This window comes from Panthera uncia, chromosome D1, assembly GCF_023721935.1.
Source record: "Panthera uncia isolate 11264 chromosome D1, Puncia_PCG_1.0, whole genome shotgun sequence".
Taxonomy (NCBI): Eukaryota; Metazoa; Chordata; class Mammalia; order Carnivora; family Felidae; genus Panthera; species Panthera uncia.
Genome location: NC_064808.1, coordinates 14,295,301 through 14,322,171, shown reverse-complemented (window position 1 = coordinate 14,322,171; position 26,871 = coordinate 14,295,301). Strand labels below are relative to the sequence as shown.

General features: G+C 48.0%; 1 protein-coding gene and 1 long non-coding RNA gene across 2 annotated transcripts in view; both read left to right on the top strand.

Moving 5' to 3' along the window:
* The window catches only part of LOC125912651 (uncharacterized), a 32,753-nt gene extending 17,452 nt beyond the window's left edge, over positions 1–15,301 (top strand). Inside the window, exons 2-3 of the long non-coding RNA XR_007454800.1 lie at positions 7,961–8,107; positions 15,128–15,301. This is a non-coding gene — a long non-coding RNA (uncharacterized LOC125912651). The remainder of the gene's footprint in view (positions 1–7,960; positions 8,108–15,127) is intronic.
* An 11,051-nt stretch (positions 15,302–26,352) lies between these two features.
* The window catches only part of PTPRJ (protein tyrosine phosphatase receptor type J), a 170,796-nt gene continuing 170,277 nt past the window's right edge, over positions 26,353–26,871 (top strand). The window contains exon 1 of the mRNA XM_049617207.1: positions 26,353–26,814. Within this exon, the coding sequence (XP_049473164.1) occupies positions 26,368–26,814 (447 nt within the window). The 5' untranslated portion in view covers positions 26,353–26,367. The remainder of the gene's footprint in view (positions 26,815–26,871) is intronic.

The following is a 26,871-nucleotide window of genomic DNA, read 5'->3' as shown; positions in this document are numbered from 1 at the left end:
GTCTTCTGCACAAGATCCAATAAATATTGTGAAAGGGCTTTGAGAACTGGGAAATGAGGGACTCGGGTGGTATTTTATTATTATCTGGCTGTAACTGCCAGCTTGGCTTTCGCTGGGGCCCAGATTGATTCTTTTAAAAAACTTGTATTGGGGCGCCTGGGTGGCTCAGTCGGTTGAGCGTCCGACTTTGGCTCAGGTCATGATCTCACAGTTTGTGGGTTCGAGCCCCGCCTCTGGCTCTGTGCTGACCACTTGTTCAGAGCCTGGAGGCTGCTTCAGATTCTGTGCCTCCTTCTCTCTCTGCCCCTCCTCCGCTCTCGCTTTGTCTCACTCTGTTTCTCAAAAATAAATAAATGTAAAAAAAAAACAAACCAAAAAAAACTTTTATTGAGTGCCTACTAATGCAGGTCCTGGTCTCAGCACTGGAGACACTGCAGATGACAAAGCCCCGACAATTTAGAGCCCTCACAGTATTTACATTGGGGGAAATGCGTGTGCACACTCACGTGTGTGTGTGTGTATGTGTGTTCTGTGGTGCTAAGTGCTGTGGAGAAAAATAAAGCAGGCGAGGGCCATGGGGATTTGCCAGAGGTGGGAGAAGGGCTGGAATTACAAATGGGGCTGGGTGGGATGTCAAAGAGGGCCTCTCAGAGGAGATGACCCAGATTCTGGACTACGTTTAGCACAGGGAAGGGAGACCTTTTAAAATGGAAAAAAAAAAAGGGGGGGGTTGTTTTTTGTGTTTTATTTTTTTGAGAAATGTATTTGTTCTGGGGCAACAGATTCTCTGACTTTGCTGGAGTCTGCATAGATGACCATCCAACACTGCCTCGGAGCAAAGTCTGCAAAAGTGAAACCTTTGCCGTGGGCACCCATCAGGTGCAACTTTCTGCTTCCTTCTCACAAACCAAACCCAAGCGAAGGCCTTCAGCAGTTAGCAGCGGTAATTTGCATAAAGGCTGATCCTTAAATCTTCTCTGAGTAGTTTGGGAAGGGGGCAGGCGCTGACATGGCTGAGCCCTACTGTGTGCTAAGTGCAGTGCTAGGCTCCTCTGTACCCCATTTCATTCTATCCCCCAGGCAGCCTTGTGAGTGGGATACTATTCCCATTTTGTAGATGAGGAAACTGAGGCTCGGAGTGCCCATATGAATTGCCCAACATCAGCACAATGGGGAAGTGACAGACCAGAGACCAGGTCAGCTGGCTTCATATCCTGTGCTCTCTCTGTGACATCACCGGTCCTTTCCGGGACTCTGAGCTGGAGTGGTTTTGAAAGCATCTACTGAACTCTTTCCCAGAAGAAATTCGGAAATGACATGACCAGCTCCTTCGTTTTGTGGATCGAATGAGCTGACGATACGAATGTGTGTCTGAACACCCCAGCACCTGTGCAATGGATGTTGGTTTCCTGTCCTTGCAGATTAGAAACCAGAGCTTTAGAGATATGCCCAGGTTACTTGCCATGAGGTAACACAGCAGGTAGCAAACCTATCCTCTAAGGTAGTCTCTGGGCTTCTAGATCTTTTCACCACCCTCTGAGCCACGTAAGGCTTAGAGGTCAAGGGCTGTATTGTCAATGAAGAACAGAAAGAGGAAGAATGGTCAGGCCTACGGAGGCCTGGAGGAAACTGAGGAGAAAGTCTGGAAGTCCTCTGCCCCCCACACCCCTGTCCCCTGCCCCTGCCCCTCCTCTCCCTAGATAGGGAGGGATGGGGATGCAAGAGAACACCTCTCTGGATGGCTTTTCTTCAGATTTACAGTCAGTATTTATTCAGCCCTACTGGGTGCCAGGCACTCAACCCCAACCCTTCAGGCACTTGGCAGGTTAGTGAGCGGCCGAGAAGCACACACACCCTGAAATCTGAGAGTTAAGTGCTACCTGGTCGGCACCAGGTGCTGTGGGAGCTCAGGAAATAGGGGTTGAGTGATGGCTTCAAGGCCACAGGGCTGGCGGGGGCTTCCTGTGATGTCTTCACATGGTGACGTGTCTGGCAGAAATTCCCTGAAAATATCCACTCCCGTGTGTCAGTGAGCAGCGACCTTTTAAGGCTTCCATGAAAACGGTTATTACAGGCGAATGGCTGGGGTGGGTGGGGGCTTGGGGCCACTAGCAGGGAGCAGCCACAAGCCTGTGGGGGTTGCCGAAGTCACCACTGCGATTTGGCTCTCACTTATGCTGCACAGACTCGCATCTGTTGTTACATGGGATTTGGCTTTCAGAGTGCTTTCCTCTGAGAGGCAGGGCGGTGGGGGGCAGTGAGGGCGGCAGGCCGAACGGGCTGGTTGCCTTGGCTTGGCCTAGAGGGGGTGAACCGAAGCAGCAATGATAATGGCAATACGGGATATTTAAAGGGTCTACCTGCAGGGGGCGGGCTACATCTTGTGTGTGTGTGTGTGTGTGTGTGTGTGTGTGCGCGCGCGTGTACGCACACGCGCGTGTGGCCTCGTGTGTCTTCCACTGAGTGCCTTGGTCAGAGGCCAAGGGGGCGGGGCTAAATCAGGAGGAGGTGTGGCTCACATTGAATCTTCCCAGTACGCAGTCAGCTCACTTGATTTTTCTTCCCATTTCAAGGATAAGGCTCAAGAGGCTCAGGGAACTTCAAGGTCACACAGCCTGTAAAGATTAGAACTCAAGCCTGTCTAGGCTCCATTTTCCCATCTGTACAAGGTGTGGGGGTGGGGAGGGGACGACTTAATTTCTTCTATTTTATTTTTTTTATTAAAAAAATTTTTTTTTTAGTTTATTTATTTTCAGTGAGAGAGAGAGAGAGCATAAGCAGGGGAGGGGCAGCGAGAAAGGGAGACAGAATCCCAAGCAGGCTCGGCACCATCAGCTCGCAGCCCAGTGTGGGGCTCGAACCCACAAACTGCGAGATCATGACCTGAGGTGAGATCAAGAGTTGGATGCTTAGGTCATGATCTCGCGGTCCGTGAGTTCGAGCCCCACATCGGGGCTCGATGCCTGACAGCTCAGAGCCTGGAGCCTGTTTCAGATTCTGTGTCTTCTTCTCTCTCTGATCCTCCCCCATTCATGCTCTGTCTCTCTCTGTCTCAAAAATAAATAAAACGTTAAAAAAAAATTTAAAAAGAAAAAAAAAGAGTTGGATGCTTAACTGTGCCACCCAGGTGACCCTCTTCTTTCTATTTTAATGAGAAAATGCTATGGAGGAGGTCAGGGGAGGGGAGTGGGAGGGAGGGATGCTGGCAGTTTCCATTTCTAGGAGTAAATGTTCTGCACTTTTGGAGCTCTCTTTTCATCCTGGAAAATTCACCAGGATGGGCCTTTAGACAAACACGAAGCAAGTCGTCAGCAATTGTCCTTGGGGAGGAGGGCTGGGTCATGCCAATCTCTATGCAGATGCAGCGGACAACACAGAACACTGATGTAGTTCTCTTTAATGATGTGAATTGGCGTCTTTTTAAGGGATCTTCACCTTTGAGGAGTGGGGGAGAAACAGTTCTGGAGAGAGACTCTAACTGGACAGTAGATGTCTTCCTGGGGACTACCGAAGATTGCATAATGGAGGTCAGGAAGGTACCACGGGCCCTTGAGACTGCCTCCTCTAAGCCATCAAGTCATTCATTCATTCAGTCATTCCTGTGTTTCATGGGCATGGGGTTCTAGGCATGGGGAACACGCTGGTGAGTTGTCCCCAGCTGAAGTTTGGGGGAGTTAAAAGGGCAGCAAAACAGCCCAAAACAGGGTAGCTGAAATTCGAGCTGACTGTTGTACCTGTGAAGGTCAGGATGTGGGAGAATGAGAGGCTCTGAGTCGTATTAATATTTGGATATTTTAAAATCAGGAAGATCAGAAGGATGTTAAGATAAACTTACAGTTAGAATCTGGAATCAGGGAAATGCCGTTTAGAGATGTGCAGTTTATCTTTTAATTAAAAAAAAAAAGTGTATTTATTTCCAGAGAGAGACGGAAGGAGGGGGGCAGAGGGGGAGGGAGAGAGAGAATCCCAAGCAGACTCCATGCTGTCAAAGCGGAGCCCATTGTGGGGCTCAATCTTAGGGACCATGAGATCATGACCTGAGCTGAGATCCAGAGTCGGACGCTTAACCAACTGAGCCACCCAGGCACCCCTAATTTTAACTTTAATGCCTTTAGCTGGGGATTGCCTTCCCAACGTCCTTGGTTCTCACCATTCCTGAGTGGCCCCACCTGAATCACGGCCCCACCTGAATTACATACGTACCTTATCAGCTATCTGCCCAGCCCCTGTGGCTAACAGAGTTTTCCACCCTAACACTAGATGTCTCGAAGCTTTGAGAATCTGTTTATTCAAGTATTTAAAAATTTTTTTTAATGTTTATTTATTTCTGAGACAGAGAGAGACAGAGCATGAGTGGGGGAGGGGCAGAGAGAGAGAGAGAGAGAGAGGGAGACACAGAATCCGAAAGAGGCTCCAGGCTCTGAGCTGTCAGCACAGAGCCCAACGTGGGGCTCGAACCCACGAACTGTGAGAACATGACCTGAGCCGAAGTCGGATGCTTAACTGAGTCCCTCAGGCACCCCTTCAAGTATTAATGAACCAAAAGCAGATTTGCAGAATGTGGTAAGGTTTTCAACTTCGAACTTTTCTCTGATTCTCACTGTAATGGAATAATAGTATCTTGACTGGTGATCTGTTTTTCAAAAAAATTTTTTTAATGTTTATTTTTTGAGAGAGAAAGAGAGAGAGAGAGAGCCTGAGTGGGGAAGGGGCAGAGAAAGAGGGAGAGAGAGAGAGAATCCTGGAATCTGTCCTGACAGTGCAGAGTCCGATTTCATGAATTGTAAGATCAGGACCTGGGCCCAAATCAAGAGTCGGTTGCTTAACTAACTGAGCCACCAGGTGCCACAGCATTTTTTTTTAAAAAGTAGGCTCCACACCCAACATGGGGCTTGAACTCAAGACCCTGTGATTAAGAGTTGGATGCTCTACCAACTGAGCCAGCCAGGTACCCCTGTTAGCACTTTTGTAGGTCTAGGGAATACAGCAGTGAAGAAGACAAAAAAATGGAGCTTGAAGTTCAGTGTGGGTGGAGAGAGACAGACCGTAGAGAAGACACATGAATGAAATGCATAGTAGATGAGATTATGGTGAGGACTAAGGAGAAAAAATGGGAAAGAGTAAGAAGTTTTGGAGGAGGAGGAGTTAGATAAGGGTGGCTATTGTAGGCCCTACTAAGAAAACGAATATTTCATCCAGAATGAATTAAGTGAGGGAACTGGCCACCTGGGGCAAAAAACATTCTAGGCAGAGAAATGGCAAGTGCAAAGGCCCTGAGGTAGGGCTGGCCTAGTGTGTTAGAGGAGGTATCACTACATCATGTACTGCTCTAAGTTCTTTCACTCCACTGAGGGAGATACGGTTATTGTTCCCATTGACAGATGGGCACACTGTGGCCAGAAGATCTAAGAAACTTGCCCCAGGTTAAATAAAAGGCAGAGCCAAGCTTCTAACCCAGGCAGTGTAACTCCAGAGCTTGTGCTCTTAAACACTAAGCTATGTTCAAGAAGTGATTTCATTAGCCTGGGTAGACCCAGGTACTGAAGATTTACACCTCCGGCTCTAAGCAGCCTTCCCAGCCCTGGAGGAAAACCCTGGGTGTGGCGGCAGGGGAGGGAGTGACTCAGGCCTTGGCTAGCTTCCTGCTGAGTCACTGCTGATGGGCTGTGAAGGGAGGCGAGTGGCACTCAGGCCTCACCTCCTCACACTGGCAGGTTCCTGCCCTTGGGGGGAGATGCCTGGCCACAGGCCCTAACCGCACCATTGGTGAATGAATTCATCTGACTTTCCCAAGAACTTTGTTGTGAAATTGTGGGTGGGCTCCACTTCCTGGTGTGGCCCCACAGCCAGCAAGGGGGAATAGCCCTGGAGGCTGACTTTCTGCCCAGCTTAGCCCTGACTTCTCCCAAATGTCCTGGATGGATACATCCTGTCCCTTCTCAGGACGGCTGTCTTTCAGTTTGGGTTGAACTGTCCAAGAGCAGCTGGCTGTGTGTTTGGCATGCCACCGCAAAGAGGAACGAGGCGCCCAGGGCAGCCAGACACGCTACCCTGGGCCTCATGAGGCTCACCCCCTTGACACATTCAGTCCCAGACGGCAGGGAGGGAAAGAGTAAGTACTATAATAAGTACATCAAGTTGGTTAAGATTAAAAAAAATTTTTTTTAATGTTTATTTTTGAGAGGGGGGGGGGAGGGGCAGAGAGAGCGGGGACACAATCTGAAGCAGACTCCAAGGCTCCGAGCTGTCAGCACAGAACCCGCTGTGGGACTCGAACTCATGAACCGCGAGATCGTGACCTGAGCCGAAGTCGGACGCTTAACTGACTGAGCCACCCAGGAGCCCCAAACTGGTAAAGATTTTAAAACAGGGACTCATGAATAATAAGAGCTAACATGTCTTGAACCCTTACTATGTGCCAGACAGTATTCTGAAGCACTTACCGTGTTTTGTCTCATTTCCAAAACTCTTGCAACACCTGATAGGAGAACTGCCTACCATCTTATGAATACGAGAATGGAGGCTCAGAGATGTCACGGTTAGGAAAGGGCAGAAAGGACAGCTGAGCACAAGATCCTGGAGTCAGGAAGGTGCAGGCTGGATGTGGGGAGACTGGAGGGGCTGGAGCAGAGGCTGAAGGCGGAAAACAGTGACAGAGGAAGTTCTCAGATGAGACAGGGTACTGGGACCAGACTCTGAAATTGGACTTGAGTTCATGGTAGTTGGAAACCACTGAAGATTTTTTGGCGTGTCTCCCCTTGGTGCCCCAAGGCTATAGCTTTGTTGCTTTGGTCTAGGGTCGCCTTGGCACATGAATCGTGGGGGTCGAACAAAAACAGTAGGAAGAACTACTCCGTGAGGTGAGGAGACGTCTCACTTGCGTGAGACGCAAGGAGTCTTGCGTCCTCTGGACTCCTCTGGATTTGCTGCACTCGTACTGCAGACTATCCTTAGGGAAAGAGCTGTAGGTTCCAGGAAGCGTCCTGACAGGTGCTGCCCACAGCTGGCTGGTCCTCTCCTTTTGGGCCACGGCCACCTCTCCTGATTGAACTCTTTCCCTGGCGTTCCCCTCTTTGTTCCCAAATGTAATGTGCACATTAGTTGTTTCTGTCCAGCTGGCGTTTCCACATCTTCTGCAAAGCGTCTCCTCCCAGTTCTCCCTCTGTCATCTAGTGAGGTGACCTCCTAACACCTTCGTGTGGTAGGCACCCAATCTCATCTTCCTCTTCTCTGGCTTAAGAAACCCCGATTTTGGGGCACCTGGGTGGCTCGGTCGGTTAAGTGACTTCAGCTCAGGTCATGATCTTGCGGTTCATGAGTTCAAGCTCCGCATTGGGCTCTGTGCTGACAGCTTGGAGCCTGGAGCCTGCTTTGGATTCTGTGTCTCCCTCTCTCTCTGCCCCTCCCCCCTTCAAAAATAAATAAACATTAAAAAAAAAAAAGAAACCCCGATTTTGTTCTGGGTGATGTCACCATATGACCAGCCCTAGGCAATGGGTCATGATATCCCCAAGCCAACAACAACCCTATTTCCCCCCTTCCCAGCCTCCCTTGCAGCTAGGGGTATCCATGTGACCCAGTTTTTGCCAATAAGACCTGCGGGGAAGTCTGCTCGGGGCTTCTGAGAAAGCTTTTGATTTTTTGACAAAAGGGAACAGTTTCCATTTCCTCCCCCTGACAACTCCTTCTGCCCCCAACTTAACCACAGTCATGACAGCTAAAGCTGGAAGGACGTCAACTGAGGGTTGTCAGCAGCCATCATTTGGAGAAAGCCTGCCTTCTGAGGAAACACAAACACAGAGAGAAAAGTGATAGGGCAGGGAGATGGAGAAAAGTTGAGGCTTTGTTGGAACGTTTAGATTCATACCCTAAACTGACCCCATTCCTGAATTCCAGGTTATGTGAGCAATAATACATACTTTTCTTTTTTCCTTATGCTTGTTTGATTTTTTTTAAGTAGGCTTCACCTGGCATGGAGCCCAATGCAGGGCTTGAACTCACAACCCCAAGATCAAGACCTGAACTGAGATCACCAGTTGGATGCTTGATGGACAGAGCCACCCAGGCACCCCTCCTTATGCTCGTTTGAGATAGGCTTCTATTACTTGTAAGTAAAGGCCCAGGTCTGCTATCTTAACAGTGAATGTCTAGCAGGACTCCCAGCCTTCCTCTGCCTGTAACGCCTGTGACCTTGACCAACTGCTATAACGTGTATGAGGGTTCCAGTCACGCCATCCACCTGCCCACCCTCAACCTCAGCACCCCACATCCTAACCCCACCCCCACCTCTACTCCCCACCCCCACCCTTCCCCATCTCTACCCTCTTGGTCAAAAACTGGCCCAAGGGAATGAAGAATGAGGAAACCCAGGGTGTCACCACATACCAAGGCCACCTCAGCTCCACAGTGTCCTCAGAATGCCCTTGCAACACCCCTGTTTCAGAAACACTGGGATTAAGAAATGGGAGTCACAGAGAAGCAAGCTGGGTGGGCAGGGGTGGGTGGCATGGAGTCAGTCTGATTTGGGAGGGAACTTAGAGGCCATGCACCCATTCTCTCATTTGTTCATTCATACAACACATGCTTTTTGCCTTTCCTTGTCTTGTTACTGGGATATAATTGACATATAACATATTAATTTCAGGTGTATAGCATAATAATTTGATATTTGTATATATTGTGAAATGATCACCACAAGAAGTTCCATTAACACCCATTATCACGAGTAGTTATAAGTCTTTTTTCTTGTGATGAAACCTGTTAAGACCTACTTTCTTAGCAACTGCAAATATACAGCATAGTATTGTTAATGATAATCACCACGCTGTGCATTACATCCAATGGCTTATTTATTTTGTAACTGGAAGTTTGTACCTGTTGACCCCCTTCACCCATTTTGCACCCCCCTCCATACCTCCCACCTCTGGCAACCACTGAGATATTCTCCATATAATACGTTTGTTGAGCACTTACTTTGTGCCAGACTCTAAAATGATCATGAAAGATATAAAAGAAAGAAGCTGAGTAGCAAGTGTCCATCTTCCCTTAGGCTTCTCAAGGAGAAAAGGACCTTAAAATAAAACAGATGAAGTCTGGGTTGGCAATGAGAGAGCCTCACTATTGGGTGGGATTTCATATATTAAAATGAAGTGTCACGTTGGGATTTATTTTTGTTTATTATTTTTTTAAATGTTTATTCATTTTTGAGAGAGAGAGAGAGACAGAGTGTGAGTGGGGGAGGGGCAGAGAGAGAGGGAGATACAAAATCCGAAGGAGGCTCCGGGCCCTGAGCTGTCAGCACAGAGACTGATGCGAGGCTCGAACCCACAAACTTTGAGATTATGATCTGAACTGAAGTCGATGCTTAACCGACTGGGCCATCCAGGTGCCCCTCACATTGGGATTTAGAATTTATTTTCCTGGAAACCTTCAGAAATGAATACCTAAACCACTGACTCATCTTTTCTTTTCTTTTCTTTTTTAAAATTATGTTTATTTTTATTTTTGAGAGAGAGAGACAGAGTGCAAGTGGGGGACTGGCAGAGTGAGAGAGGGAGACACAGAATCCAAAGCAGGCTCCAGGCTCTGAGCTGTCAGCTTCCTTCCTCCCTCCCTTCCTTCCTACTTTCCTTCCTGCCTTCGATCAAGGATTTTACTTTAATTTATATACTGACTTTTTAAATTGAGGTAGAGCTGGCATGCAACGTTACATCAGTTTCAGGAGTACAGTGTAGTGACTTGCCATCTCTACGTCATGCTCTGCACACAGTGTGGCCATCACCTGTCACCATGCGATGCTATTACAGCATCATTGACTATATTCCCTGTGCTGTGCCTTTCATCCCCATGACTTATTCATCTTATAACCGGATGCCTGTACCTCCCACCCCCCTTCCCCCATTTTGCTGATTCCTTTCTTGAAACGTTGTTTAGACAAATTGCCAAACGTCTCTGAGCCTCAATTTCCTTAGAGGTATAGTGAACATTGTATGAATATAATGATACTATATAATATTTTTTAGATTTTTAAAAATTTATTTTGAGAGAGAGAGAGAGAGACAGCAAGAGCAGGGGAGGGGCAGAGAGAGAGGGAGAGAGAGAATCCCAAGCAGGCTCTGAACTGTCAGCAAGGAGCCTGATGTGGGGCTTGATCTCACAAAATGTGAGATCATGACCTGAGCCGAAATCAAGAGCTGGACGCTTAACCAACTGAGCCATCCAGGGGCTCCTATAACATTTTCTGAGAGCTCAACTATATTCTGGTTGTGATCTAAGCCCTATAAGCTTATTAACTTATTTATCGTCGCAACAAATGAGGAGACCAAGGCATAGGCAGGTCAAATACCTTGCTGGTCAGTTGCAGAGCCTGGCTTTGAATTCATTAAGTCTGGCTCTAGAGCCTATGCTGGTAAGCAGTTCACTTCCTGCTGCCCTTGTTGGTAAATGGAGATGAGTCGCTCATTCTAGTCACTTAGAGAGGGTGGTGAAGACGTAAAACGCATGGGCTTTGCAGCCAGATTGCTGTGGTTCAAATTCCTGCTTTCACGCTCATTAGCTGTGTGACCTGAGTTATGAGCAAGTCACTCGAATTCTCCATCCCCGTCTTGATTTCCTCATCTGTAACATGGAGAGGGTTTTTGTGAGGATTGAGTGAGTTATACCATAAACTTAGAGTTGTCCCTGGTTCATGGGAAGTCCTCAACAGACGCTGGCCCTGTTCTGTTTCAGGTGCCATCGCTTCCTGAGGGCGGGCTCCCCTCCTGAACTGAATTAGGTTCCTCCCTGTTTTTCACCCTCACAGCACCCTGCTTCCTTCCTACACAGCACTTAAGACGTGTGTAATCCTAGGTGGGAGTAACCACCTCCCAGGGTTGTTAGGATGATTTAAATGAGATAATGTGAGTAAAGCACAGAGCTTGGCACGTGTTTGGCTTATGGCAAGTGTAAGTACCATTTTTATCGTTATTATTTACACTGGATCCTTGCTTGGTTAAAAATCACTGGCATATCTATGGGGCGCCTGGGTGGCTCAGTTGGTTAAGCCTCCGACTTTGGCTCAGGTTATGATCTCATGGTTCATGAGTTTGAGCCCCACACCAGGCTCTGCACTGTCAGTTTGGGATTCTCTCTTCCTCTCTCTGCCCCAGCCCTGTGCTCACTCTCTCTCTCTCTTTCTCAATGTCTCAAAATAAAGAAACAAACTTTAAAACACATAAAATAAAATCACTGACATATCTACATATTGAGAATTTGACCAAATCTCAGGCACCCACAACTGGAACCCACACCACTGGTACCATATTTCTAAGAGATAGAATACCGTGACAGAAAGCTTTCCTATCACTTAGAAGTTTCATTTTATGCATGTTGTAAGAGCTCTTTTAAGTCTTATTTAGACATAGATTTTTTTTTGTAAAGATTTTATTTTTTGGGCGTGCCTGGGTCACCAGGCTCAGTCAGTTAAGTGTCCGCCTTTGGCTCAGGTCATGATCTCCTGGTTTGTGAGTTTGAGCCTCATGTCAGGGTCTATGCGGACAGCTCAGAGCCTGGAGCCTACTTCACATTCTCTCTCCCTTTCTCTCTCTCTCTCTCTCTCTCTCTCTCTCTCTCTCTCTCTCCTTCCTTGCTCACATTTTGTCTCTCTCTCTCTCTCAGAAATAAATAAACATTAAACAAATAAAAAAAAAGATTTTATTTTTTTAAGTAATCTCTACACCCAATGTGGTGCTCAGACTGACAACCCTGAGCTCGAGAGTTGCGTGCTCTACCGATTGAGCCAGCCAGGCGCCCTTAGACATAGATTTTTATAGTATATCAAGCCGCTCTATGTCCTTACCTTCTTTTTTTTTTTTAAACATTTTTATTTTTATTTTTGAGAGACAGAGCATGAGTGGGGGAGGGGCAGGGTGAGAGAGAGGGAGACACAGAATCCGAAGCAGGCTCCAGGCTCTGAGCTGTCAGCACAGAGCCCATTGTGGGGCTCGAACTCATGAACTGTGAGATCATGACCTGAGCCGAAGTCAGATGCTTAACCGACTGAGCCACCCAGGCACCTGCCACCATGGTTTAAATCAAACCAGTGTAGGTTTAGGTTTTCTTCTAAGTCTGACTGAGTACTGACTTTGTGTTGGCTCAAGCAATGCTAGCTGCTGTAAAAGATAAACCCTAACACTGCCTCAGTTGACACTATAAAGGTTTATTTCTTGTGCATGTAGAGTCCCGATCAGGCATTCCTCATTGGCAGCAAAGGGCTTTGCTCCACATAGTCATTCGGGGATCCAGGTACACGGAGATATATCGCCATATTCAACAGCTTGTTTCAAGAACTGCTCTGGACCCATAAGCATAGAAGGTTTTATGCACTGAGCACGGAAGTGGCTTGCACAGCACGCTTTTCCTCACATTCCACCCCCAGAGCTTGATCACACAGCCACATCTAACTGCAAGGCAGCCTGGGAAATGTCCTCTCACCCCGACTCCAGGAGGAAGAGGAATCGAGTTCAGTAGTGAGGCACCAATTTCTGCTCCAAGCTTTATAGGGGATCAAAACACGATGATGAGCATGCTATATATGTTCATTCTTTCCACCCTCTCAGCAACCCTACAGTGGGTACTATTTATTTTACAGGTCAAGAAGTGACCTCAAAGGTGCAGAACAACGTGCCCAAGGCCATGTTGCTCTGCAGTCATGGGGCCTCATCTAACTATGCTCTTTCCCATTACACCCACTTGCCCCTTGGAATTATACAAGAAAGGTAAGGGGAGAGAGAGACACTATAGTCCTTTTCATATGAGGCTGATTGTCTTATAGGGTATCCTTTGTTTTTTCCAAGGCTGGAGATTTCACCCATAGTCAGTTACCTCTTACCAGTGGATTAGAGGGGACCAGGCTGCATATAGTATTTGCTAACCGCCAACAGCCTGGGTTTCTTTTGGCTGGGTCTAGCTACGATGTACTCTTCTGGGTACGTGACATTTGGGAGCAGTCATTTTGACAATGAAGTTATATCTATAGGTAAAAGTGTAGATGAGATGTAGATATAGATATTACAAAGAGACTTAAAAGTAAAAACAACCAGGGGCGCCTGAGAGGCTTAGTCAGTTGAGTGTCCAACTTTGGCTCAGGTCATGATCTCGCGGTTCATGGGTTTGAGCCCCCCGTTGGGCTTGCTGCTGTCAGCACAGAGCCTGCTTTGGATCCTCTATCCCCCTCTCTCTGCCCCTACCCTGCTTGCTCTCTCTCTCTCTCTCTTAAAAATAAACATTAAAAAAAAAAAAAAAAAAAGGAAAACCAACCAAACACAATGTGTAGAATCTGATTGAATCCTAGTTTGAAACATCAGCATTAAAAAATATTTGGGGGGCCTCTTGGCTGGCTCAGTAGGTGGAGTGTGTGACCCTTGTTCCAGGATTGTGGGTTCAAACCCCATGTTGGGTACAGAGATTATTTACAAATAAAATCTTTAAAAAACATGTGGGAAAAAATTGTATATATTTGAGTATGGATAGAATATTTGGTTATATTAAGGAATCACTGTTTTTTTTTAATGTTTATTTATTTTTGAGAGAGAGAGAGAGCACATGTGGGAGGGACAAAGAGAAAGGGAAGCGGAGAACCTGAAGCAGGAGCCCGATGCAGGACTCAAACTCGTGAACCGTGCGATCATGACCTGAGCTGAAGCCAGACACTTAACTGACTGAGTCATCCTGGTGCCCCAAGGAATTACTGTAAATTTTCTTGTGTATGATAATGGCGTTGAGGCTACATAAAAAAAAATGTATTTATGTTTTAGACATGTGTGCGAAAGTCTGTAGGGATGAAATCTCATGATGTATGTACTTTATTTTTTTAATTTTTTTTTAACTTTTTTAAAAATTTATTTTTGAGACAAAGAGAGACAGAGCATGAACAGGGAAGGGGCAGAGAGAGAGGGAGACACAGAGTCGGAAGCAGGCTCCAGGCTCTGAGCCATCAGCCCAGAGCCCGACGCGGGGCTCGAACTCACGGACCGCGAGATCGTGACCTGAGCTGCAGTTGGACGTTTAACCGACTGAGCCACCCAGGCGCCCCACGATGTGTGTCCTTTAAAACACACCAACAACAAAAACAGCAGCAGGAAAACAGATAAAGCAAACGTGGCACAATGTTAAGAAGTGTGAAGTGTTGGTATTAGGAGAAAGTTCATCGTATTATTTTTTCTCCATGCCATTTACCGTTTGAAGTAAGACAGTGGGGATGTTTGGATGAGGCTTAAAAATGAACAGTGCTTACCACTGGTACTTTTCTTTTTTCTTTTCTTATTGATGTGTAGTTGGCATGTGATGGTCTATCAATTTCAGGAGTACAACATAGTGATTCGACAATTCTGTTCATTCCTCAGTGTTCAGAATAAGGGTAGTCACTGTCTTTCACTCTGCTCGTATTTTCTTGTTATTTTTATCGATCGATCAGTTTCTTTGTTCCTTTTCCCCCTTGCCTGTAACTCCATGAAAACAGGGACCTTGCTAGTTGTGATTCTTTCTAGCACCTGTATCCCCGGCATCTAGCATAGTCTCTAGTACATAGTTGGGTTTTTAAAAAAATTTTTTTTCTGCTAAGCTCAATTCTCACTGATGCTCTTGGCTCTCATTCATCATTGCCAGACTTTGTTTGGTCCTCCCTGGTTCTGGCTGCCTCTCTGGCTCTTCAGTTTCCCGCATCCATAGCCCTCACCGGCCTCGTCTTGGTCTACCCCTGCTACGGGCAGGAAGCAGATGGCTGCTGGTGGCCCACATGCCCATCAGTCTGAGCACGAGCCTGCAGCCACCTCCCACCCTCTTGCTGCCATCACACTATCGACTCCTGGAGGACAGGACCTTGCCTGGCACTTCTTGGTGCTTGCTGAAGTAATTGGCAACGCGTATAACGGGTGCTCTGAAACCATTTGTTAATTGACCTTGTATTCCCCTTCCTGGCCCCACCGCACTCTTATTTTGGTGAGAAATATTTTAGTGTATTAATTTATTTTCTCATATCGTTTTTAATTATACAAGTAACACATGGGTATTGTAGAACAATTAGAAAGTGGAAATAGGGGCTCCTGGGTGATTCAGTTGCTTACGTGTCTGCTTCTTGATTTTGGCTCAGGTCATGATCTCGCAGTTCGTGTGTCAGAGCCCCGCCTCGGGCTTGAGATGACAGCAAGGAGCCTGCTTGGGATTCTCTGTCTCTGTTTCTCTCTCTCTCCCTCCCCTTCCCTGCCTCTCTTGTGTATGTCCCCCCCCCCCCCGACACGTTCTCTCTCTTTCTCTCTCTCTCACAATAAATAAATAAACGTTAAAAAAAAAGAAAGTGGAAATAAACTGAAAGAAAAAGAATCAGAATGATCTGAAATCTCATCTCCCATTGTTATCATTTGGTGTATTATTAACTTATCTCTGTGTATTTTTTAAAATGTTTTCCTCTCTATAAAATGAGATTGATTTTGTCCTGCTTTCTTCCTCCGACAAAATAATTGAAAATATTTTTCCAAAGCAATAGATATACATCTATGCCATCATTTTATTTTAATTAATTTATTAAAAAATTTTTTTTAAGTTTTATTTACTTAGAGAGAGAGAGACAACATGCATCCATGGGTGCATGAATAGGGGAGGGGCAAAGGGAGAGAGAGAGAGAGAGGGAGAGAGAGAGAGAGAGAGAGAGAGAGAGAGAGAGAATCCCAAGCAGGCTGCACACTCAGTGTGGAGTCTGATGCAGGGCTCGACCTCAGGACTGCAAGATCGTGACCTGAGCCTATATCAAGAGTTGGATGCTTAACTGACTGAGCCACCTTGGTGTCCTTTGCCATCATTTTTAGGATCTATAAAGTCTTGTCTTCCAAGGATATACTATACTTTATTTAACTAGTTCCCAATTGGTGGGCCTTTAGGTTGTTTCTGATTTGCTGCTGCACTGAACATCCTTGTGCACATTTCTTTTTGTGCACATGCCATTCATCCTGCTGTTTATTCAGCAGGTTTTTGTTGAGTCCCTTCTGTGTGCCAGGCTCTTTTCTATTCGGTGGAGAAATGGCAACAGCGATTTTCTGGGATAAAGATGCTTTTATTATTATTGTTGTTGTTACTATTATTATTAAAGACCTGTAATACATATTGCCAAACTGAGAGACTAGATTGCTTTCCCTTCCCACCCGTGATGTGTGATTGTCCTGTGCCCCATCCCACCATTGTCCTTAAGAGCCACCTCTGCAGGGAGGCGTCTAACAGTGTGTCTGGCTTCCGTTCCCTGCTCTCTTCCTCCTTTAGGTTCTTTTCTTGGCCACATCCGTTTTAGTATCGGCTCTGGCCTTTTGTGCTGCCCTTCTCTGGGTAAATGACTCTAGCTTTCTGCCTACTTCTGAGCAGGCTTTTAATTTTGAGGTTCCTTGTAGATGTTCCCTCTACTTGCCGTGACTCCATGCAGTGCTCCCCCACAGGCCCAGCCACCACTCTTTGGCCCCCTAATAGAGGGCCCAGACCACCAGAGGACAAGAGGCAGGCAGCTGTCTGGGGCTCCATGGCTGAGGCAGGTTGTATCCTTCCTTTGCTTTTTTGTCTAATTTTTTCCATATCCTCAGGAACCAATCAGGGGGCTCTCCCTTGATCTGTGTGCAGAAGACCTACCCATAGCTGGAACTGAATCTTAGCCCTTGGCCTAAATCCTTCCAGGGCAGCAGAATGTCCCTTGGCTCTCAGGGATTAGTGCAAAGCTAGCAGCCACGTGTTTGGATATGGCCTTGGAAACAGAGGGATCAGTGGTCCTATGGAAAGGGCATTCTGCTCTGAGAGTCCAAGCCCAGGGTCATGTGACCATACTAATCAGCCTTTGGGGAGTCGGCCTACCTCACTGCCACCCCTGTCTGTGCATCTGCCGCCCGTGGGGGTGATCTTTGGTGGCCATTTTTACATAATATGACCCCTTTGCCACATTGATTGGACCAGGGGTGGGCATGGGATCCAAACTGGGCCAATCAGATTTCTTCTGGAAATTGGGATTTGAAAAGATCTAGGATTTGTGGTGGTGACCTGAAACAGAGGTGAGAAAACCCAGAAATAAGTGCACAGAGACACGGAGAAGGGCGGCCTGCGGGGGAGGAGCAAGAGGCAGACGTGCAGAGGCAAATGGCCTGGGCTGTTGGTGGGTCTCCAGCTCTCGGGGCCCCGGCCGTGTTCCTGCCTTGGGGTGCGTGAGACACCCCAGTGTTCTCATGATAAGGCCCCTCCTTTTGCTTAAACTTGCAAGCCAGCAAACACAAATCTTACATAACGTGGCGAATGGAACTGAAAGTCAAGCTTTCTGAGCCCATGTCTCAGGGTTGTTGAGAGAGCCAAATGTCTTAATGGTTTGTAGGGCTGTAGGCCAGTGTCTATCCTGACTCATCAGAACCTGGGCCTGACAGGTTAAAATATCTTGAGTATCATCATTGACTGTATGGGAAAGCCAACTTTGTAAACTTTAAAATGGCATAGCATTGTGTGTGTGTGTGTGTGTGTGTGTGTGTGTGTGTGTGTATGTGCACAGGTGTGAACGCCTATATACATTCCACCTCTCATCCCCAGTCCCCATTCTGACTTTTCCTATAAACTTCTCCACGGCTTTAGACAGTCATTGATCTTCTCTTGGCCTTCACTTATTTATCATTTGTTTATCAGTAAAATTGGGTTAAGTGCATGACCTCTAAACTCCCTTCACGTTCGGAGAGTGGAAGGTTGAGTTGGCTGGCTAACTCCTGCGTGTGGTCCAGGCGTGCAGGGAACAACCTGTCTTGGGTTAGTGCTGAGGGCCTAGAGCCCTCCCTAGGAGGCAGGGATACTCCCAGGGAACAAATGCCAGGTTGAGTCAGGGAGTCAGGCAGGATCCCTTTTCTGCTCTGCCTTGTTTAGGTTTATGCTTCTGCCTTGTGGATGTCTCGATGCAGGCATAACGAGTCTCTAGGTGGTCCCTGTGTGAGAAGGGACCAGAATGAGGAAAATCTAGCTTTGCCAGAAAAGCCACGACTTTGAGGACACCTGCGGTAGCCTTACCAAAGCTGGGGTTGCAGCTGGTCTACAAACACCTCCTTTCTGCTGGGTGTCTCTACTTAGGACAGTGGCCAAGTCAGCACCAGGCCCAGGCTCAGTCCAGCCCAGCCCAGCTTACTTTCCCAGGGCCCAGAGGCTCAAGGCAAAATGTTTCGTGTTCTCTATGTCTTTGGTGGCTACAAACTTCAAGGCTTGGCTAAATCAAGCACATCGACATTTCTTAAATGTCAATTTAATGGCGGTCATTTGTAAAGGGTGGAGGCCCAGAACGAGGGAGATCTTATTTTCTTCCCTGCCAGTCACACAGAGGAGAGAGAGCAGTGTCAAGAAAGATTGCAGGACAGAAGGAAGCCTTGTTGCTAAAGCACGGCTGATATCTGGAGCAGCTGTGTTACCTTTAGCAAGTCACTTAGCCCCTCTGAGCCTCGATTTCTTCATCTGTAAAATGAGCAGGTTGGATTGGATGGCTGCCAAGGTTCTTTGTGTGTGTTACATTTTACAATTCTCTGAATCTCAGGAGGATAAATCCTGAGAGCATAAGCAACATATTTCAACAGAACGGATGCAAGGCTCTGAAAAAATGTCTGATGAAAATGTCAAAGATGGAGGAAAATGACAGCAGCAGATGAATGAGAATTGGTTGGGGAGGAGGGAGTTGAAGAATTTGTCTGTATGTCCTTGTCCTGAAATTGTTCATTTACTATGTACATGCAGGGGGTCTATATTATGCTGCTCTTAGGAAGAGGCGGAAGGTTTAAAGGGCCATGTGGGAGGGGTGCCTGGGTGGCTCAGTTGGTTAAGGGTCTGACTTCTATTCAGCTCATGATCTCATGGTTCGTGGGTTCAAGTCCCGTGTCGGGCTCTGTGCTGACGGCTCAGAGCCTGGAGCCTGCTTCAGATTCTGTGTCTCCCTCTCTCTCTGCCTCTCCCCTGCTTGCACTCTGTCTCTGTCTCTCAAAAATAAATAAACATTAAACAAACAAACAAACAAAGGCCATGCGGGAAATGCTCAAGGTGGGGAAAGAAGACGGGCCTCTGTAGGCCAGGGTTGCCTGCCTGGGGAGGCCATCATGTAGCGGTTAGCACAAGCTTTGGCTTCAGACAGGCATGTGCCGCCTAGTTCTCTTCCTGTGTGTCTTTGAGCCAGTTACATTAAACTGTACCAGCTTTAGTTTCCTAAACCAGAAAATGGGGGTCATGACAGTGCCCCTGGGCTAGGGTTGTGGTAAGGATTAAATGAGATAAAGTGAATAAAGTAGCTCGCACAGAGCCTAATCCCTAGTCAGCAGCCAATAACAGAAGTAGATATTAAGTTTTTACCCTCTCTCTGTCTTGGATTCTAGTTTCCAAGTAAGTAGAAGAAAACTCTCAAAGTATTCTGCTTATATGTGGTAGTCTAGGCCTTTTAAAATTCATTTTGGCCAAGAAAAAAAAAATCCCACAGACTCAGACCAAACTTGGGAGTGTTTTTTCAAAGCCTGGTTGGAGGAAGCTAACTGCATTTGGGTCACCTGCGTGCTTCTTGGTGTCTATATTATGCTAGTCATTCTCCTGAGCTTTAATTCCCGTTGGAAACAGAACTCCGATTCTGGGTCTCTGAGGGGGGGGACCCAGATCCAAACATGTAAATGTGTTAGCCAAATCCACAGATAAAGGCTGAGAGCCGGGTTCTTAAGGAACGTACCGCCCTGCCACCCAATAGACCACACTGGTGCTGCTCAGTCTTCCTGCATACAGGAATCTACTGGGAATCTTTTTGAAATGCAGATTCTATTTCAGTAGGTGTATTAGTCAGGGTTCTCCAGAGAAACAGAACTAATAGGAAATATGTGTGTGTATACACACACACACACAGATATATATATATACATACATACACACTATATATAAAAAGTATACAGTATATATATAATATATATAACATATTTAAACATATATATATATGTGTATATATGGAATAAAGATAAAGTTTTGGCTCATGCAATTATGGAGGCTGAGAAGCCTTACAATCTGTCATATGCCAGCTGGAAACCCAAGAAAGCTGGTGGTGTAGATTCCAGTCTGAGTCTAAAGGCCGGAGAACCAGGAGCTCTAAAGTCAGGAGATCAAAGTTCCAGTTCAAACAGTCAGGTAGAGAGAGAATTCAGGCATCCTCTGCCTTTTTGTTCTATTTATGCCCTTACCAGATTGTGTGAGGTCCACCCACACCAGGGAGGGCAATCTGCTTCACTCAGCTCACCAATTCAAATGTGAATCTGTCTGGAAGCACCCTCACAGACATACTCAGAAATAGTGTTTAACCAGATCTCTGGGCATCCTGCAGCCCACTCAAGTTGACACGTAAAATTAACCATCACAGTAGGTTTGGAGTGGGGCCAGGAATTCTGCGTTTCTAATAAGCTCCCAGGGGATGTCCATTCTGCTGGTCAGTGGACCACACGTTTTAAAACATTTTTTTACAATTAAAAAAAATTAAAATGTATTTAAATCCAAATTAGCTAACATATAGTGTAATAATGGTTTCAGGAGTAGAATTTCATGATTTATCATTAACATATAACACCCAGTGGTTGGACCACTTTTAACAGCAAGATTTTAGAGGCTCTGTAATTGTACCGGACATGAGTGCTCTTCATTAGCCATTTCTGGCTCTGCTTTCTGGGTGCACGGTAGGATTCTACTTCCTGGTCCCCCTGTAGTTGGGCGGGGCCAGGTGACTAGTTATGGGCAATGAGAATGAAAGATTAGTGTCACTTCCAGGACAGAGTATTTAGTTGCCCATTTAAGACTCTCCAAAGCTCTTTTTCCCTTTGCCACAGCAATGGGCAATGTTTTAGTTGGTGTCTGCCCCAGCAGATGGCTCTTTGGGCAAGGGTGTCATGGAGCCCAGCCCTCAGCTGACCTGTGAGGACATGTAGTGAGAACAAGAAATACGTGTTTGTTGTTTTCAATCATTGAGATTTAGGGAGGTGTTTGTTATTGCGGCATAACCTAGCCTATCCTGACTGATACACTAATCTAATCCCCATTTTGCCAAAGAAGAAATGGAGTCCAAGAGGAGTGACTTGTCTGTGCTTTGACACCTGGCTAATGAAATCTTCAGTCTCTGACCTGACTCCCAATCTCCTTCTCTTTCCATCAAGTACTAATGCCTCTACCACGGGGTACCGAGGTACGATGTGTTTTCTCCCAGAATGCATGCCAGGTGCTTCTTACATATCATTTTGTTTCATCTTCATAACAATTATTTAAGGCCAGTGAATTATCATCCCATTCTTTATGTGAGGAAATGGAGGCCAGAGGCACAGCAAGTCGATAGGATTTGAACCTATGACCATCTGATCCAAAGCACATACTCCTCCCATTACACCACCCTGCCTCAGATCTGCCAAAAAGGTACTTTCATAAGGGTAAACAGTTACGTGGTTCTTTGCTTATTTCAGGCAGTATTATCAATGCTTTAACTGTTTTCACATTTGTAACAATCCCAGGAGGCAGATATTATCATCAAGAACATCCTCATTTACAGATAAGGATATTGAGGCACAGAGAACTTAAGTAATTTGTCCAGGGTCACACAGCTAATAAATGGTGGGACCAGGATTTGAACCCAGGCAGCTGACTCCAGAGTCCAAACTCATAACCACTACACTTTATTGCTGTGAACAAAGCTCATGCATATATCTATCTAATATGATATGTATGTACATGCATGGTTATCATTTATATACACAATATAACTGTATCGTCATCTATGACTTTTATTTGCTTATTTAGATTGCAGAGTATTTTCTTCCCTACGAGTACGATTCTGCTACACCACTGTTCCAAGCTGATTTCTTCTCCCAACTGCAGGGACCCAGGTGTTCTATACGTTTAGCACAATGTGATTAATAATTTTTTTTCAATACCTAAAAAAAAAAAAAAAATTTCTTTTCAATCCTGGAAAAAAATTATTTTTAACAAGACTGGAAGGAACCAGCTGCCAAGAAGCCCCGGGACTCTGGGCCTCCTGCTCTCTCTTCTCTTCTTTCTTTACACCTCTCAGCCCTTTCTTTGTTTGAGGGGATGTTTCTGCTTCAGGCTTGACTGCCTCCTGCCCCCTGCCTGCCACTTCTGGTATTCATGCAAAAGTCATTCTCAAGCTCTGGACAAAAGCTCCTTGTCCCCTGGGCTCTGAATCTCCTTGTCACATACTCTCTGTGTTTCCAGGTACCCAAGACTCTGGGTCCTGGGTCTGTCCTGCCAGAGCATAAAGGCCCTGGGCTCAGTGGACTTTGACTCAGGACGTAACAGCTGGGAGTGCAGGAGCCAGTGTGTTCATCCCTATGGATTCCTAAACTTGGGGAAAGGATGGGAGACTCCTTAGAGAAATGGCTCTGTTTCTGTGCTCCAGCACCCCGAGGTGTTACAACACGCTTTTCTTCCCGCACTGAACTGAAAATCTGTCGCGTGCAACTGTTTCTTTGTAAGTCAAACTTTGCTTCCTATCTCAACGCCACACACACACACACACACACACACACACACGAAAAGAATTAGGAAAATGCTTAATGTTGTAAGTGCTTGAAGTCAGAAACAAGAGAGGCATTGCCAAGGCGCTTCCTGGCGCGGTGCATGCGCAGGTGATTAAGGCACTGTTTAGGGAGGAACTGAGGTCTGGTGGACAAACATGGAGTTCTAACCACAGCCCAGTTATTAGTCCACAGGAAACATCCTGTTACTATTATAAAGATGAAGTGCTACTTTCTTTTTTTTTTTAAAGAACTTTCTAAAAGTCTTCCTTTCCATTCTGATTCAGTTCAAGTCTGTGAGGCAGGAAGGTCTCAGGGCAGCCATGCCTGCAACATTAGCTAATCAGACTCCCAAGAAACATTCCATTCTGCTTAGGAGGGCTTTGGAGAATGGTTTGCTCATGGTGGCTTTTAAAATAAACTGAGGGTTGCCAGGCTGAATGGACTCCCTGCGGGGCTAGTGACCTGGTTCCAGGCTGGTGCCCAGCAGGCTTGCCCCCTGGTGGGATGGTGGATGTATCATTAAACATAGTTGCTCTGCCCGTTCCCCTTTCTCTGTGGATGAAATAGAAAGTCTTATGGCCTCTGTCCCTTCCCATTTAAGATTGGGGAAACTGAGGCCCAGGAGAGTAATAATAAAAGTAACAGTAATAGCCCACACATAATGCCCTTTGTATTAGCTTACCTTAAGCATCAAGGGGAGGGACACCCTGGCATAGTGGCAAGAAAGATCTGGTTTCGGATCCTGGTTTTACCACTCTGAAGCTGTGTGACCTTGTGTAAGTAACTAAACCTCTCTGAGACTCAGTTTCCTGGTTTGTAAAACATTGATGATGATACCTATTCTGCAGGGTTGTTGCATGGAGTAGAAATAATGGATGTAATGGATGTAAGTAGTGCCTGGCACCTAGTAAGGACCTGATCAGCGGTCTTTATTATTACTTAGGGACACAATGCAGGCCAGCCATTGGATAAGTAATGTTTTCCAACCCGGCTTGACAGCAAGAATTACTCAAGGAACTGGTTGGAAACAGATTCCCAGGCCTCATCCCCTGCAGTCTGTGGAGAGGCATGGGAATCTATAGTGTAACAAGTTACCAGGTGATTCCTATCAGGCAGTTCTGGAAGACATCCAGGAATCCACTGCTCTAACCTATTGGTTTGGCTCTTTTGTTCTCTCTGCACCTGGCCCCATATTCAGTAAAACTTTAGCTTTTGCTTGAAGGTAGACATGATTAAAAGGTCAACTGTCATTATATACTCTCAAAGAGAATGTGCCTTGAACTTTGCACAGTAGATTTATCCCTGAAAAGCTGTTTGCAAATGGAATTTGGTTGTGTGTGTGTGTGTGTGTGTGTGTGTGTGTGTGAGAGAGAGAGAGAGAGAGAGAGGAAGGAAGGGAGAGAGAACAGGCATATATCTAATGCCTTAGTTTGCTATTCAAGGGAACACATTCAATTCAACTACATAGATATTATTTGCGGGGATACAATGATAAAGAGGGTGCAGGAGCTGTCTTCATGGGGCGTACTTAGAGTCCATTGAGGAAGATGGTCAGATAAACAGGCAGTTACAACACTGTGGTTGACATGAGGTTAGCACAGGGAACTATGAGAGCCTGGAGGGAGAAGTACCCCCAACTCAGGGCTGGGGCATCTGGGAAGTTCTAGGGGAAGTGACATCTGAAGAGGAGACCTATACAATGGGCTCTAGTCTCAAATCCTTTTGGAAAGCCAATGATCCTTCCTTAAGGTATCCATGCGGAAAACTGAACTTTCACGTCATGGTAAGCCTGGGGGCATTGGTGCCACCACCCCACCGCACAGATGTTGAGTTCCTGCTAAGGGCAAGACACGCAGTGAAATGCTGCAGGGCAGCAAGGGTGACAGAGGCCCAATTCCTGCCCTCAGGGAGTCTACACCACACCTCCTCAGGATTCATTTCATTTCTCATGTAGGTCACCGATCCAGTGTGATCTGTTTATGACTGAACAGGTAGTTATTATTTAGGTCTTAACTCCCTCTACTGAAAAGGAGTGTTTACTCCCTCTCATCACCATGTGGCAGGGAAATCCCATTCTAACCAACACGTAAACGTGGGCATACAATTTACCCAGGAGAAAATCAAAGTGCCTGCTGGAGTTCACAGCGCCGTTCGCAAGATACAAGTCATGAAGCTGTGGAGGCCTGGATGGATCTCGAGGGTCTGCAGAGTCCGTATCTGGGGCAGCCTCCAGACGTGGCAGCTCCCGGAGTAAGTCAAGCTCCGCTTCCCTCTGGGCCTCATGGACACGACTGCCTTTCAAACCACCTTTCTCTGCCCCCAGAAAGGAAAGCGGTCGGGATTCCTTGTGCATTATAATAATCACATCGGGTTTAAGCACAAGGTGGCAAGGGGTTTAGGTCGGCAGGTGAGGTCCTCATTCCGACTGTGCTTGTCTGCGTGTTCAGTCTGGTAGGAGCTGCTTGGACCTTTTAAGTGGAGGTGTGTTCCCATCTTGCAGGTGGGAAACCTGAGGCACAGGAGGTGTCTGGAGGCCGTGTCTGGGGCTTTGCACCCTGCTGCACACACACCCTGGCCCAGACTCATGATTCAAAATCTCCCCTGAACACCAACCCTCCCCCCCCAACCTCCCATTCCCTGCATCTCCAAAGAACAAGCCTAAAGCATCTGCCTCCTGTTTTTTTTTGCCAAGTTGCTCCCACTTCCTGAGACCCTGCCCCCCACTATCTGCCTGGTGAAATTCAACCCATCCTTCAAAGCCCAGCTCAGGTGTCACTTCTCCTCCTGGCTGGAATTCATCTCTCCCTCCCTGGCACTCCTTGGTTTGGCCCTTTCTCTCATTACTTCTCCTAGGGCAACAGGCTTAGCCTCCTTCCTAGACCCTCAGTTCTGTCCTCCGTGCACGCGCCTAGTAGTAACAGCACAGTTCTCCTGAACCCCTTTGAGCTGGCGGTCTTCTTTGATGAGGTGATGAAAGCTGCCAGAAGAGCAGCTGACTGAGGCCCATTACGTGTCAGGCTGGCTGTTTAGGACTCTTCTGCCCATTATCTCAGGTAATGGCCAGTCAAGTCTCTCTAGACGGGTACCAGGATCATCTCCACTCCACAGAGGAGTGGGGAGGCCCAGAGAGGTGAAATGCCTCCTCGGAGGTCACACAGCTAGTACTACCCGTAAAGCTAGGCTTACCATATGCCGGAGCTGGGGTCCTAATCCCTGGACCCACTGCAGGGTCGCCTCTCTGCCTCCCTGCCCCGGGGAATGGGGGCGGGGAGAACACTACACACAGCGCGTCTCCTACAATTTAGGGGTTCATTCCCCCTCAAGCGCACCCACCCGCCAGGTCTAGCAGGCCGGCGCCAGGTCGTTGTCTATATGCAGGCCTGGCTGAGCCCTCGGCAGGGATCTCGGCCAACATCTGGGGACCCAAACCCCGGGCCACGGAGCGGGGCCGGGGCTGGGGCGCCTGTACCGAGGGGTGCGGGCTCGCGGCGCGAGAGGCGCGGAGCGGGTCCCGGGTCCCGAGTCCCAGGAATGTGGGAGGGCTGGGCGGAGAGGGCGGGCACGGCGGGGGCGCTTCCTCTGCCCGCCGGAGGGGAGCCGCCAGGGCGCGCGCGGGGCGCGCCGCCGCCCCCTCCCCGCCGCCCGGCCGGCTGGGCGGGGGCGGGGGCTGCAGCGGGAGGGCGGCGAGGGGCCGCGGTGCTCGGCAGCCGCCTGGCCGGCCGGGCGGGAGGAAGCGATGAATATTCAGAGGGGGAGGGGGAAGGGAGGGGGCTGAGCGCTCGCCGCGGCTCCCTGCAGCCGGAGCCGCATGACGCGCGGAGGAGGCAGCGGGAGCCGCCGGAGCCGCAGCAGCCGGGATCAGGGCGCCGCGCGCGGGGGGTGGGCGCCTCTTGCTCCGCCCCACGAAGCCCCTGCGCGCCCAGGGACGCGTCCCCCCCGCGGCAGCCGCGCCAGGCTCCGCCGTGTGGCCGCCGCCGCCGCCGCCGCCGCTGCCATGTCCCCGGGGAAGCCCGGGGCGGGCGGAGCGGGGACTAGGCGGACGGGCTGGAGGAGGAGGAGGAGGAGGCGGCGGCTGGAGGCGGCGACGAGGGCGCCCGGGCTCGGGCGCACGGCGGGGCCCGACTCGCGCGTCCCGGGCACGTTCCAGGGCGCGCGGGGCATGAAGCGGGCGGCGCGGGAGGCGCGGCCGCCTCCGCGCTCGCCGGGGCTGCGCTGGGCGCTGCCGCCGCTGCTGCTGCTGTTGCGCCTGGGCCAGGTGAGCAGCCGGGTGGGCCCGGGCGGGGTGTGTGTGTGTGGGGGTGGGGGGTGGGGG